Source organism: Rana temporaria, chromosome 5, assembly GCF_905171775.1.
Source record: "Rana temporaria chromosome 5, aRanTem1.1, whole genome shotgun sequence".
In the NCBI taxonomy this organism is placed as follows: domain Eukaryota; kingdom Metazoa; phylum Chordata; class Amphibia; order Anura; family Ranidae; genus Rana; species Rana temporaria.
The window spans coordinates 397,834,276-397,848,568 of NC_053493.1; the positions used below are offsets into that span (position 1 = coordinate 397,834,276).

Consider the following 14,293-nt stretch of genomic DNA (forward strand, 5'->3'; position numbering starts at 1 on the left):
GCATCTGATACACAAGTATTTCAGATGCCTGCCTCCAACTGCTTACTGTGCTTCCACATGCGATGTCACCACTAAATGCATAACAGTAGGAATGCTGAAGATTTCTTTGGAATGTACATCTGCAAGAGGGCAAAATGAATTGAAGTTATCCATAAGAGGGATAGGTAAGTATTCACACACAACCATTTATGGCTATTGTGCATGTACTAATTGAGACACACTCCCTATTTCTTGGCCATCTCATACCAGCTCTCTCTTAAGTAAGCATTCACTTATTTTTTGTTAAAAAAGTTGTTTAAGACGCCTTTCACACTGAAGCGTTATTGTAGCGAAGCCTCATCTGCAATTCTAATGTGCTGGTAAAGCACCGCTAAGACCCTAATGTTTTTAGGTAGGGTTGTCCCGATACCAAGCATTTGCTTGAGTACTTGAACTCGGGCAAATGCTCCCAATGCTTCACCCGATACTTGTACTGTCAGCGGTGATCAGTGAGTGGGGAAGCTGCAAGCACCGATCATGGCTGTATAGATTTAAAATTCATTTCTCCACTTCTCTCTATACACACCCCCCCACCCCGCGCAGCTTTCAGCTGCTTTAAAAATCAGCGGTGATCGGTGCTTGTAACTCCCCCACACACGATCACCGCTGACTGTCCCGTGTCCTCCTCCAGCCCCCCTCCGTTTTGCTGCAGTCTGTCTCCCTCGTGCTTCCCGCTGTGTTTCTCTCCCCTTCCGTGCTCCTCCTCCACCCCCTGGAAATGTCAGGATGGAGAGCGGGGTAGGAGCCGGTAAATCCGGCTCCTTACTGATCCGAATGGACAGTCAGTGATCACTCACTCTGTCTATTCACATAACTGAAACATTGTAAACTGTGATTACAATGTTTCAGTTTATGAATGAAGAGAAGATGCTGTCCCTTACCCTGTCTCAAAGATAAGTGGTCTGTTAAGACCCCTGATATCTAACCAAAGCCCCCCCCAACAGGGCTGAAAAAATAAATAAAAATAAAGAATAAAAAAACAAAAGGATAAAATTTTTTTTTAGAAAATAAAAAAGTTAAAGAAACACACTGTGCCTCTTAAAAAAAAAAGTCAAATAAAAAAAAATTCAAAACAAATTGTTAAAGATAAAAAATAAAACTACTGACACGTGCCGCTGTGAGATAAAAAAAAAAGTATCGGTATTGGCGAGTACTTGAAAAAAAGTATCGGTACTCGGTCTTAAAGTGGTATCGGGACAACCCTAGTTTTAGGGCATTTTTGCAGTGCCTCAGTGTGAAAGGGAAAGGCGTTTTTACAGCGCTTTCAATTCATTTCAATGGAGAGGGGCGTTTTTTCAGCGCCCAAAAGCTGCTCCAAAGATGCTGCTTGCAGGACTCAGTGTGAAAGGGTCCACTGAGAGCATTTTAATAGCGCTAAAATGCTTCAGTGTGAAAGGGGTCTAAATATTAAAGATATGCAAGGCGCATCTAAGTGCAAAAGCTCAGCAATTTTATTAAAAGGTAACAGTTAAAAAAACAAACAGGCTCATCCCTGTATGAAGTCCTCCTGAGATGGTACCCCCATTACTGTGCTGGCCAGCAGTTGTAGGAACTGAGGGTCTGGAGGACAAAGATGACTGCCTGAAGCCACCATGGAACCAGGGCTGGACTGGGACAAAAATTTGGCCCTGGACTTCATCTAGACTGGCCCACTTTGACAGGTGTCTGCCATGGCAGCCGGACAACTCCCGCACCCCCCCGGCCACCCAAGCCCCCTCTCCCCCTTCACTAGCCGTTCTACTTTATTAGAGTAGAACGTCTGGTACTGGTAATTTTATAGGCAGTACCAGTGGAGAAGCTAGACATTATTTCACCCGGGGCAAAGAATCAGTTCGGTGCCCCCCCCCTTATGGGACAAGATTAGGCAGAAGTGAGAAACTCCCAGGCCATAGCTGTTGAGTCAGCTGTCTGTCCCCTCACCCATGCTCCTCTGTCATCCCCCTGCTTCTCTGTTCCCCCCAGGTGAGCGCTGCGGGGAGGGAGAGACAGAGAAGCGGAGAGGGGCGTGGTCCGCTGTCACTGAAGCTGGCCCACTGAGCCATCGGCCCAGCGGGAAACTCCCTGTAGTCCCAATGGCCAGTCCATCCCTGCATGGAACACGGGGGAGAAGTGACATCCGCAAGTGGCAGTCATTAGTTTTGGAACATGTACAAGGTTTCCTCTTAATAAATTGCTGATATACTGCACTTAGAAGCACCTGTCTATGCATATCTTTGTATATCCAGAGCCTGCTTCAATGTAAGTGCTGCTCGAGAGCTTGCTATCCGGATAATTTGGATGATCCTACTTGCCATTCTCTATGTAACTATTGAAGGCAGTTCATGGCCAGCCTCGATTAACCTGCCTGGCGGTATTCCTGAGTCTGACTCTGGGTTAGATTTCCCTGCTGCGAGCGGTAACCCTGAGTCAGACTCGGGCTTGCCTCGCTAGATCCACAGGCTTGGTTTACTTACCTTGTCCCTGGATCCAGCGATGCCACCGCGCTGTGTGAGCGAGCGAGACCTCGCTCGATTCACACAGTGCCTCCTGTGCTGCCGATCTCCGTTCCCTGCGATGTTACGACGCACGGGGACGGAGAACGGCGCCAAATTCAAAAAAGTAAACAAACACTTTACATACAGTATACTGTAATCTTATAGATTACAGTACTGTATGTAAAAAAACATACCCCCCTTGTCCCTAGTGGTCTGTCCAGTGTCATGCATGTAATTTTATATAATAAAAACTTTCTTTCTCCCTGCAAACTGTAGATTGTCCATAGCAACCAAAAGTGTCCCTTTATGTCAAAAATTGTTTTAGATCAGCTAAAAAACAGTGATAATAAATTATATATCACTTGCAGAATTAAGCGATAGCGATTTGTGGGGTAATTCGTCATAAAAAAAAAAAAAAATAATGACAGCGACAATTCTGCAACTGAGCAAATTTCAGTGATTTTGATTTGATTACATTATTGAATAATTTTTATTATAATTATATTATTATTTGTTATAATTATTTATTATAATTTATAATTTTGTTTTTAAAAAAATGTCATACCCGGGATGCCTACAAGACTCTTGTTTGGTCAGATTTAAGTGAGTTATTTCTAAAAATTACAGGCCTACAATATAAAACGCCAAATTTCCTTGCAAATAATGGTACCGCTTTCAGCATGTTTTTTCTGAAAGAATCATACCGCCAGGGAGGTTAAGCTATTAGTATTGTTTGCCCCTTTTTTTACGATTTTAAGAGCATATTTTTATTATTTCAAAAGATAGGGAGGGGAAACAAAAAAAACACTCACATTTGCCAACATCCGAAATATTGAATCAAGAAAAAAATTACTACTCAGGGTAGTGACAAGGCGGACTTTTTAAGGCAACACAGGGACATTGGAATTTAGAAAAATATATACATTTTAAATTACAAAAAATACATACAGTAAAATACATAGAAAAAGTACAAAATATACATTCACAAGCAATATTTTCTTTGCTTGGCGAGACGAAAGAAAATATTGCTTGTGAATGTATATTTTGTACTTTTTCTATGTATTTTACTGTATGTATTTTTTGTAATTAAAATGTATATATTTTTCTAAATTCCAATGTCCCTGTGTTGCCTTAAAAAGTCCGCCTTGTCACTACCCTGAGTAGTAATTTTTTCTTGATTCCATATTTTTTATTATAGTAAAGAACTTAAAGGGGTTGTAAAGGTTCGTTTTTTTTTTTCTAAATATGTTCCTTTAAGCTAGTGCATTGTTGGTTCACTTACCTTTTCCTTCAATTTCCCTTCTAAATGTTTTTTTTCTTTGAATTTCTCACTTCCTGTTCCTCCTCAGTAAGCTGTTCTAAATGACTTTCCACCACTGGGATGATGGTGGAAAGCTTATTGAGGAGAAACAGGAAGTGAGAAATTCAAACAAAGAAAAAAAAACATTTAGAAGGGAAATTGAAGGAAAAGGTAAGTGAACCAACAATGCACTAGCTTAAAGGAACCTATTGAGAAAAATAGGATTTTTGTACTCACCGTAAAATCCATTTCTCTTCCGTTCATGGACGGACACACCATCCTTTGACAGTAGGGAAGCGGATATAACCCTACTGTCAAAGGATGGTGTGTCCGTCTATGAACGGAAGAGAAATGGTGAACTTTAATGGCCGCACATACTGCATATGTTGCTTTGTGTCCGATATTTATGCACAACTCTTGGTCTAGACTTTAATCGGTAACCAGCTTCTGATCATGTGACAGTGGTCACCAATTATTGCTCGGCTGGAAGGGTTTTAAGTGTATGAGTTAAAGGGGTTGTAAAGGTTGTTCCACACGTGTAGCAAAAAGCAAGTCGAGCTGAGTGATGCTCAGCCATTCATAGGCAGCTTTGTATTCTCTGAATGAATACAAAGCGTCCTCTGATTGGCTTAGGTGGGCGGATGACATCACAATCTCTGCTTCAACCAATCAGAGGAAGCTTTGAAGTGTTTCATTTTTAGGAGTACAAGACGGCTTTTGTGTTGTTTAACCATGTCTCTTTAACCACTTCCCTACCGGCCCATAGTAAAATGACGTCCACAAAGAACTTCTGCCGTTCAGAGTGGACGTCATGTGACGTCCTGGGCTTTCCGGGTGGTTATCTGAATGATGCCTGCAGCTAGAGGCATCATTCAGATATCCTTCTAAACTGCCGGCGATTCTGCACAACGTAAGAACGATCATAGCGGCGGTTCCGCCGCTAGATCGTTCTTACAGGCTGGCGGCGGGAGGGGGGGGATGTCCCCTCCCGCCGCCATCCGGTGCTTCTCCGGGCTCTCCCGTGCCATCGGGGGCCCGGAGAACGAATCGTCCGGCGCTCGCAGGAAGCATAGAGATGACTGGTGACCAGATGGTCACCAGTCATCTCTATGACCGTCGGAGGACCCGGGCGCGATGTGATGACGTCACGCCCGGGTCCCCGTAAGTAAACAAAGCCGCGATTGCGGCTGCTAAGCAACCACAAGCATGAGATCGGTGAATTTTTTTTCACCGATTTCTTGCTTTCCAGCCTGGAGGAGAGATGTGGGGTCTTATTGACCCCGCATCTCTCCATAAAGAGTACCTGTCACACACATTCCTATTACAAGGGATGTTTACATTCCTTGTAATAGGAATAAAAGTGATAAAAAAAAAAAATTAAAAAAAAAAGTGTAAAAAAAGAAATAAATATATATATAAAAAAAAAGAAATAAAAATTAATTTTTTTAACGCCCCTGTCCCCGGTAGCTTGCGCGCAGAAGCGAACGCACACGCAAGTCCCGCCGACATATGTAAACGCCGTTTAAACCACATATGTGAGGTATCGCCGCGTGCGTTAGAGTGCCAGCAACAATTCTAGCACTAGATCTCCTCTGTAAATCTAAACTGGTAACCTGTAAAAAATTTCAAATCGTTGCCTATGGAGATTTTTAAGTACCGAAGTTTGGCGCCATTCCATGAGTGTGCGCAATTTTAAAGCGTGACATGTTAGGTATCTATTTACTCGGTGTAACATCATATTTCATATTTTACAAAAAAATTGGGCTAACTTTACTGTTTTTAAATTTTTTTAATTCATGAAACAATTTTTTTCCCAAAAAAAGGCGTTTGAAAAATTATTGCGCAAATACCGTGCAAGATAAAAGGTTTCAATGACCGTCGTTTTATTCCCTAGGGTGTCTGCTAAAAAAACATATATAATGTTTGGGGGTTCTGCGTAATTTTCTAGCAAAAAAATTATGATTTGTACATGTAGGAGAGAAGTGCCAGAATAGGCCTGGTATGGATGGGTGTATAACTGCCCGGTATGGAAGAGGTTAAGCCCCACCCACAGTTTGCTGTGGCACGCTACGTGCGCCACATTACTACTCTACTTCAGCTACCCTCTCCCCCTCTTTCTTTTATTCCCCCCTGTATTTATTTAAACAAGAAATAGCTTGTTTTAAGTTTTATTTATTCCCAAAAAAGGCCCACCAAAATCCTCAGCACCAGGCCCATGATGCTCTTAATCCGGTCCTGACAGAGGCTCTTTGATTTGGCTGAGCAACAAAAGAATCCCTATAGATCAGGGGGGGTCAAACTCCAATTCATTGTGGGCAGCGTCAGCATCATGGTTGTCCTCAAAGGGCCGGTTATATCAGTAAGACTAGAGAAGTTTATGCAGGGCTTTTTTCCCCCCTCACTAAATACGTTCAGGGACCCAACCATGCCTGCCCCCCACCCCACTGCATCAAACGGTGTTTGTGGGAGGATCTTAAAGAGGCAATAAATACCAGGAGTGCATTATGTGGGTGATGTGCTATGTACCGAGTTCGGGGGTGCGCTGTGCAGTGTTGAGGAGTGCCCTACATACAGAGTGCAGAATATAGGGGAGTGCTGTGTACAGGGTTGAATGAATGAATGAAAAACTTATATAGCGCAGCACATGCGAACTAAATCGCCTCTGGGTGCTCGTTGTTCCTGTCTCCTTTGATATCAAAAGAGATGAGTTTTGATCTTTCTTCTGAAGGCTAAGTGGTTCTCCTCCAACCGAATGCTGGTTGGTAGAGCGTTCCATAGTCTGGGACCTTGGAGCGCAAATCTTCTTTCTCCTTTGGATTTGTATCTGGTTTTGGGTATCTGGAGGAGATTTTGGTTGGTGGATCGCAGAATGCGATTGGAGTTATGAGGTATTATTTTTTCGGATAGATATTGGGGGGCCTTCCCGTGGATGCACTTATGTGTCAGACAGAGTGTTTTAAAAGCAATTCTGTCTTTTACTGGCAACCAATGAAGGGATCTCAGTGAAGGCGAGATTGATTCCCAGGGTTTTTTCCCAGTCACTAGTCTGGCGGCCGTATTTTGAACGACCTGCAGGCGCGTGATTTGGTACTTTGGGAGTCCCAGATAGAGGGCGTTTGCATAGTCAAGTCTGGAGTTCACAATTGTTCCCACCACGACTGCCATGTTCTCTTTAGGAATAAATGGGGTAAGTCTGCGTAGTAGGCGCAGCAGATGATGGGATCCGCTGACTACTGACCCTATTTGTGCGTCCATTGTCATATAGGAGTCAAAGATGACCCCGAGACTTTTGACTTTGGTGCTAGGGGTGATGATTTGGCCCAGAATGGACGGGGGTGTCCAAGTTGTTGCAAGTTGATTCTTACGACTAGCGTGAAACAGGAGAAGTTCTGTTTTGGAGCTGTTGAGTTTAAGATAACTCTGTCATCCAGTTTTCTATTAAACAGAGGCATGTCTCTAGTCTAAGATGATGATCCTTTTTGTTGCAGATGCGAAAATACAATTGTGTGTCACCTGCATAAGAGTGGTAAAGTAGTTTTTGGGTACTGATGATTTCGAAGAGAGGGCGAAGATAGATGTTGAAGAGCACCGGCGACAGAGGGGATCCTTGAGGGACTCCGCATGACACTGTGCGTTTTTCAGAAGTGAATGGTCCCAATTTCACTATTTGTGATCGGTTTTCCAGGAAAGAGGAGAACCAGGATAGGTCACCTTCTGCGACTCTGGCTACTTCGGCTAGCCGAGTCAGTAGCAGTTTGTGATCTACTGTGTCGAAAGCTGCACTTAGGTCCAACAGAACTAGAAGAGAAGGTTCTCCTTAGTCTGCGGCCTTGAGAACTTCATCCCATATTTTGAGTAGTGCTGTTTCCGTTCCGTGATCACATCCACCCATCTCCCCCTGGTGTCGAGGGCCACCTGAAATGGCCTGGTGGGTTTGACACGTGCTTAGGTGATGTGAAAGGGTTGACAACTGTCGCAAATAAATGGAGCACTTGTGTAATGTTTTAGCCTAGGGCATCATGAACTTTCAGTTCTAATAAGAAAAATAAAAAAACAGGGTTTGTTGTCACTTTATACATTTTATTTATAATATGGAATGAATAATAAAAATAAACTAGCAACTTAAAAATAGTGAATACTGTACCATATTTTTAAACGCTTTGCAAGGGAGACTTCACATTCATCACGTCACTGCTCTAACATACGTCTACTATTTTTGTTAATAAATAATAAAGTCTAAATTGGTCACTCCTGGATGCTTTACACTGCTGCTCTGAGCGTATTCTTCAAAGACCTAGCTTAAAAAAAAGTACTAGAAAAATTAAAGTTTTTACATGCAGAAATGATGTGCCTTAAAATACTAAAGTGTAAAATACAAAAGTGCAAAGAAATTAGAGAAAAAGTAAGAAAAATAGCTGCCAATGTTTTTTTTACATACCATTACACTTGATGCAAACTTTGATGTGCAGACAAAAAAAAAACACCTAACTAACCAGTTACACTAAAGACACCAAAAGATTAGTAAGGTGATTTCGCCAATGTTTCTTACAAAAAAATGTATCAAATATAAAGAAAATAAAATTCATGAAATACTTTTTTTTTTTTTTGTAGTAAATGATTACACAACAAAGAATGATGTGATATTTTCGATGTATGTGCACTTTTGTTTTTTTGAGACTGCATCTTTCAGTACGCATCTTTAAATGCAATAAAAAACAAACAAAAAACAGTAAAACTAAAATATGTACAACGCTGCTTAAAAACAAAGGAATGAATATATATATAAATGGCAACAGCTTCCACTGTGTAAATTGTTCCTAATGCAAAAAGTAAAAAAAAAAAAGTTTTTTTTTTCTTTACATGTTTCTAATGGGTCACCTAACACTAGGAAACTGACACCTAACTCTCTGTATGTAATGTGACGATTTGCCCTGGACTGTCGGACCTTGCAACAGTTCATATGATTGCATGGCTGAAACCAATGCTTTCCCATGAAAAGGACAACGCACCCCTATCCACAGAAAAAGTAATAAAAACACAAAAATTGAGACTAGAACAAACTAGAGACCCCACCAGTATTGGAATTTAATACCTTTTGTTTACGATTCAATAACTTTCTAGATGACCGACAATACACAGAAGTCAATTTCAACATCTAGGAATAATTTATGGTACACGTTAAATAAAATAAGAACAAAAGATTTCTTTATACACAGGCGTTCATATTTATTTCCGCGAGGCTGACCGCCTCCCTGATTTGATCCATGTTAGTAAGAAGTAATACTGTCTATTTCAAATAAATTCTCTCTACTGGAAAAATATTCCCCTCCATCTGTTTTTTTTTTTTTTTTTTTTCAGCTACAGAACAAAGTATAGGACTTACAGTTATATTCCTGTTTCAAGTATTCCAGAATTCTTTTTGTTGTTGCTGTTGTTGGTTTAGAAATCATGCATAATGTAAACAGACTAATATTGTTTAGCAGTCATTAAAGTCCGATGAAGTCAACCGGATTTGTCGTATTTTATATATATGTATAGTATTTATATATATATATGTATATACTTCTAATAAAAGAAGCTTTTAGATAGAAATATATCTTTTTTTTTTTTAAACTACTTGTAGCAAAGTGACAATAAGGATGTTGGCGAAAGTTCCAAACGAATGAATACAGAGCACAGAAACACGGTCAATACTTGAGATTTCGAGAAAAACTATTCAGATGTTATTTTCTGCAATAAATAACACGGCGGCTCGAATGCTTGTGGAAGGTGAAGTGATGGGTTGGTTGCGGGTTGTGTTTTAAAATGTTTCCTTGCCCTTGTTGTGGCATCTAGTACTGTAACTAAAACGCAAGACGGGACGGGGGCAGAAATATTTTGGACACGACGAGAGCTGGAACAGCACAGTCTGACAGTAGAGCATGAAAAGTGCTGAAGGCCAAGGAAATGGTTCTATAGTACCCGAGGAACCGGGCTTGTTCGCCTACTGTAATACTGACAGGATTTGGAGTAAGATAGCACGTTTACAATACACAGAATGGAAGGTACTGGATGAAGTGGTGATGGTAGCTTATATACAGTACAAGGAAGCAGACATAGAGCAGCAAGCTGGCTACAAGCCTGGGCTTGGGCAATGGTAGATCTGTGACATCAGAAGTCCTATTCAGACAAGATGTGTACAAAAGACACTGGGAAGACACCTTTCCTATCTGGTTGTCCTTCAATGTGGCCGATCTATGGAGAAACAAACAAAAGAAGCGATTCAAGTTTCATGTAAACCAATTAAAATTAGCAAATGGTAAAAAAAATGAACAAATGTTACTTAAAAGCGGAGGTTCACCCCCAAACATTTTTTTTAACATTACATTCAGCCGAGTTGTCATAATGACAATCGGCTGTGTTTTTAAATTTTATTCCGTACATACCGTATTTTCACCGCCGCGTCCGGGTATGTCTTCTGCGGGACTGGGTGTTCCTAATTGATTGACAGGCTTCCGACCGTCGCATACAGCGCGTCACGAGTTGCCGAAAGAAGCCGAACATCGGTGCGGCTCTATACGGCGCCTGCGCACCGACGCTCGGCTTCTTTCGGCAACTCGTGACGCGCAGTATGCGACGGTCGGAAGCCTGTCAATCAATTAGGAACGCCCAGTCCCGCAGAAGACATACCCGGAAGCGGCGGTGAAAATACGGTATGTAGGGGGATAGAATAAAAAAAAAAAACAGCCGATTCTCATTATGACAACTCGGCTGAATGTAATGTTAAAAAAAATTTTTTTGGGTGAACCTCCGCTTTAACCACCTCAATACCAAGCACTTTCACCCCCTTCCTGTCCAGGAAATTTTTTCAGCTTTCAGTGTTGTCGCACTTTGAATGACAATTGTGTGGTCATACAACACTGTACCCATATGATTTTTTTTTATTTTCATCTTCTTACAAATACAGCTTTTGATGGGAACTGATTAGGTGGCACCAATATGCCACACTGATAGGTGGCACTGATAAGAAAGCACTAATATGCTGCACTGATAGGCAGCACTGATGAGCAGGCACTGAAAGGCGGCACTGACTGGCATCACTTATGGGCACTGATATGACGTCCTCCCAGAACAAGAATCACACCGCCCCTCCGTCATTTGACGGTGGGCGGGCGGCAAGTGGTTAAAGTAAAACTATATGCAAATTATTTTTTTTTTTTTAGCATTCTTGATAGAGTAGAGTCCGGTTATAATCCTTGTCAATTTTTTTTCGCCCTCTAAGCAGAGATTTTCCTTCACTTCCTGTCCCATAGCCAAACAGGAAGTGAGAGGAAATACCGACAAATTAAGGGAAAGTTTTTCCATTCTATTAACAGGTTAGGACCCACTAATTCGGGGTACTTTGTCGCAGTAAGTGGGATTAGCACTATATGACCATATAGTTTGACCAAACCCCTGCATTTTTGCATGTGTGCGCTATAATCTGTTTTGTACTGTCTTTGGTCTTATAGCAGCACCATCTTAGATGTATAGCATTTTTTTTGGGTGTGCCCCCCAAGTATTTCTTTGTTCCTTGGGGACTAGAACTAGTGTGCCTATTGGAAGATTTCACAACCCATCAGATTAGGTAATGGATGTTCTGTCACTACACAGTGACGGCCATCTTGGTACACCCCGCACTTGGACACAGTAAGCCTGCAGTCATAAGGCGGCAGCGGACATCTTGTTACACCCACCAAGTCTTGCATTTCTCACTTATTTTTTACCAATAAACTAAGCTTATATAGTGAAACACGGTATTTTGAAACCTGTTTTGATGTTGAATTTTAAAAGGTGTTCTGTCAGATTAGCAAAGTCAGTTTACTGGTAAAAACAAGTGTGAAATGCAAAACTTGAATGGGTGTAAAAGATGCCACCTTCTGACTGCAGGCTTACTGTGGACGAGTGCGGGGTGTAGCACGATGGCCGTTGCGGTGTTGTGACAAAACGTCTTTTCTATTACCTATTCTGATGGGTCGCTGATTTTGATGGAACATCAACCCACATTTTTATTTGATTTTTACTTTCACTTTAAATGAGAATAGTAAACGATACAAATAGAGAAGGTGAATCCCCTTCAGATAGCAATAAAAACTGAAAGGTCTTTCAAATGCCTCTCCACTTTAAAGCTGTTCTCCACACAAAATTTGAAGCTCCATTATTTGGCATACAGATGAATAAAGCAGAGTAGCTACAAATGTAAAATTGTTACTTTGCATCTGAACAAATTTTAGCTCCACCATGTTTTTTTCCCATACAGCAACAGCTTTTATAGCTCCTGTATTTACACAACTCCCAGCTGTCAGTTTGACAGTAGGGAGTTGCTGGCAGGGGTGAGGGGCGGCAGGACAGAAGAACAGGGTGTGCTACACATGCCCTTGGTACTCCTATGATGATTTATTTTTATTTTTGCTTATCTACTAATTTTTGCATTATCTACTAATGTATTTAAAGGATAAGTTCACTTTTTGAAAACAAATAAATACCGTATTTATCGGCGTATACCGCGCACTTTTTTCCCCTGAAAATCCGATAGCGATACCCGCTTTCCCGCGCCGAGTTTGAATACTGCGCCGGCATATACCGAGCGCAGTACACTCGTGTATAGTCGAGCAGTCTCGGCTCCTCTCGCGCTCACGTCCTGGACGTACAGGACGTGAGCGCGAGAGTAGTCGAGCCTGCCCGACTATACACGAGTGTACTGCGCTCGGTATATGCCGGCGCAGTATTCAAACTCGGCGCGGGAAACGAGCAGGGAGACGCCGCAGAAGGACGCCGGACCCGACGAAGAGGACACCCGAAGCCGCAGACGGACGCCGGACCCGACAAGGCGGCCGATGGACGCAGCGCAAGACACCAAAACTGTAAGTACAAAAATCTTTTTTCCACAGGAATGCGGGTCCACTTTAGGGGTGCGCGCTATACGCCGGAGCGCGCAATACTCCGATAAATACGGTACATGCACTTTTTTTGCAGGTAAAAAAAATGTGCATTTATTATTTTTTCATGCAGGATCCTGTAAAACATTGAACCAGCAATCAGCAGATCGCTAGTGCCATGCAGGTCTCCAGTAAATCTGGTAGTGTATTGGCTTGCTTGTACCTTGTATAAGAAAGCCGATACATTCTAACAGGAAGACTAATGCCGTGTACACACAATCGGACATTCCGACAATAAAACTGTGGATTTTTTACCGACAGATTGTTCGCTCAAACCTGTGTTGCATACACACGGTCACACAAATGTTGTCGGAAATTCCGAACATCAAGAATGCGGCGACGTACAACACTACGACGAGCCGAGAAAAATTAAGTTCAATGATTCCAAGCATGCAACAAATTGATTCCGAGCATGCGTAAGATTTTTGTGCGTCGGAATTGCGTACAGATGATTAAAATTTCCGACAAGAACTTTTGTCGCCGGAAAAATTGAGAACCAGCTCTCAAACATTTGTTGTTGGAAATTCCGACAGCATATGTCCGATGGAGCCTACACATGGTCGGAATATCCGACCAAAAGCTCACATCGAACATTTGTTGTCAGAAATTCCGACCGTGTGTACGCGGCATCAAACTACCACAGCATTCACAGAGCTGTGGTAGTTCATTGAAAACTACCACTAGACAGCCGCAAAGGCTACCAAACTTTGTAGTTTTCCAAATCACAGAGGACACTGAATGAGTGACATGGCCAGAGCCCTGCACGTGCGCGTTTTGTTTTTTAATTGTGGCAGCAGACACAGAGACGGTTCCTGGTCTGCTGTCACAGCAGGGATCAGGGAGGGGGTCCCTGTGCTCACTTACCCGGCACCATGGAGCTTGATTGGCATTTGCCATTGAACACCAGAATTGATAGGTCCACCACTGGCACCCTGTGCTTGTCACAGATGAGAGCAGGTTCACCCTGAGCACATGTGACAGACGTGAAAGGGTCTGGAGAAGCCGCAGAGAACTTTATGCTGCCAGTAACATTGTTCAGCATGACTGTTTTGGTGGTGGGTCAGTGATGGTCTGGGGAGGCATATCCATGGAGGGACGCACAGACCTCTACAGGTTATACAATGGCACCCTGACTGCCATTAGGTATCGGGATGAAATCCTTGGACCCATTGTCAGACCCTACGCTGGTGCAGTGGGTCCTGGGTTCCTCCTGGTGCACGACAATGCCCGGCCTTATGTGGCGAGAGCATGCAGCCAGTTCCTGGAGGATGAATAAATTGATACCATTGAATGGTCCCCACGCCGCCTGATCTAAATCCAATAGATCACCTCTGGGACATTATGATTCGGTCCATCCGGTGCCGCCAGGTTGCGCCTCAGTCTGTTCAGAAGCTCAGTGATGCTCTGGTCCAGATCTGGGAGGAAATACCCCAGGACACCATCCATCGTCTCATTAGGAACATGCCCTGATGTTGTCAGGCATGCATACAAGCACTTGGGGGCCACACAAACTACCGAGGACC

General features: G+C 42.6%; 1 protein-coding gene across 1 annotated transcript in view; it reads right to left on the minus strand.

The window, feature by feature from the left end:
• Positions 1–7,872: 7,872 nt before the first annotated feature.
• The window catches only part of ASAP1 (ArfGAP with SH3 domain, ankyrin repeat and PH domain 1), a 329,695-nt gene continuing 323,274 nt past the window's right edge, over positions 7,873–14,293 (minus strand). Inside the window, 1 exon segment of the mRNA XM_040354975.1 lies at positions 7,873–10,047. Coding sequence (XP_040210909.1) covers positions 9,973–10,047 — 75 coding nt within the window. The 3' untranslated portion in view covers positions 7,873–9,972.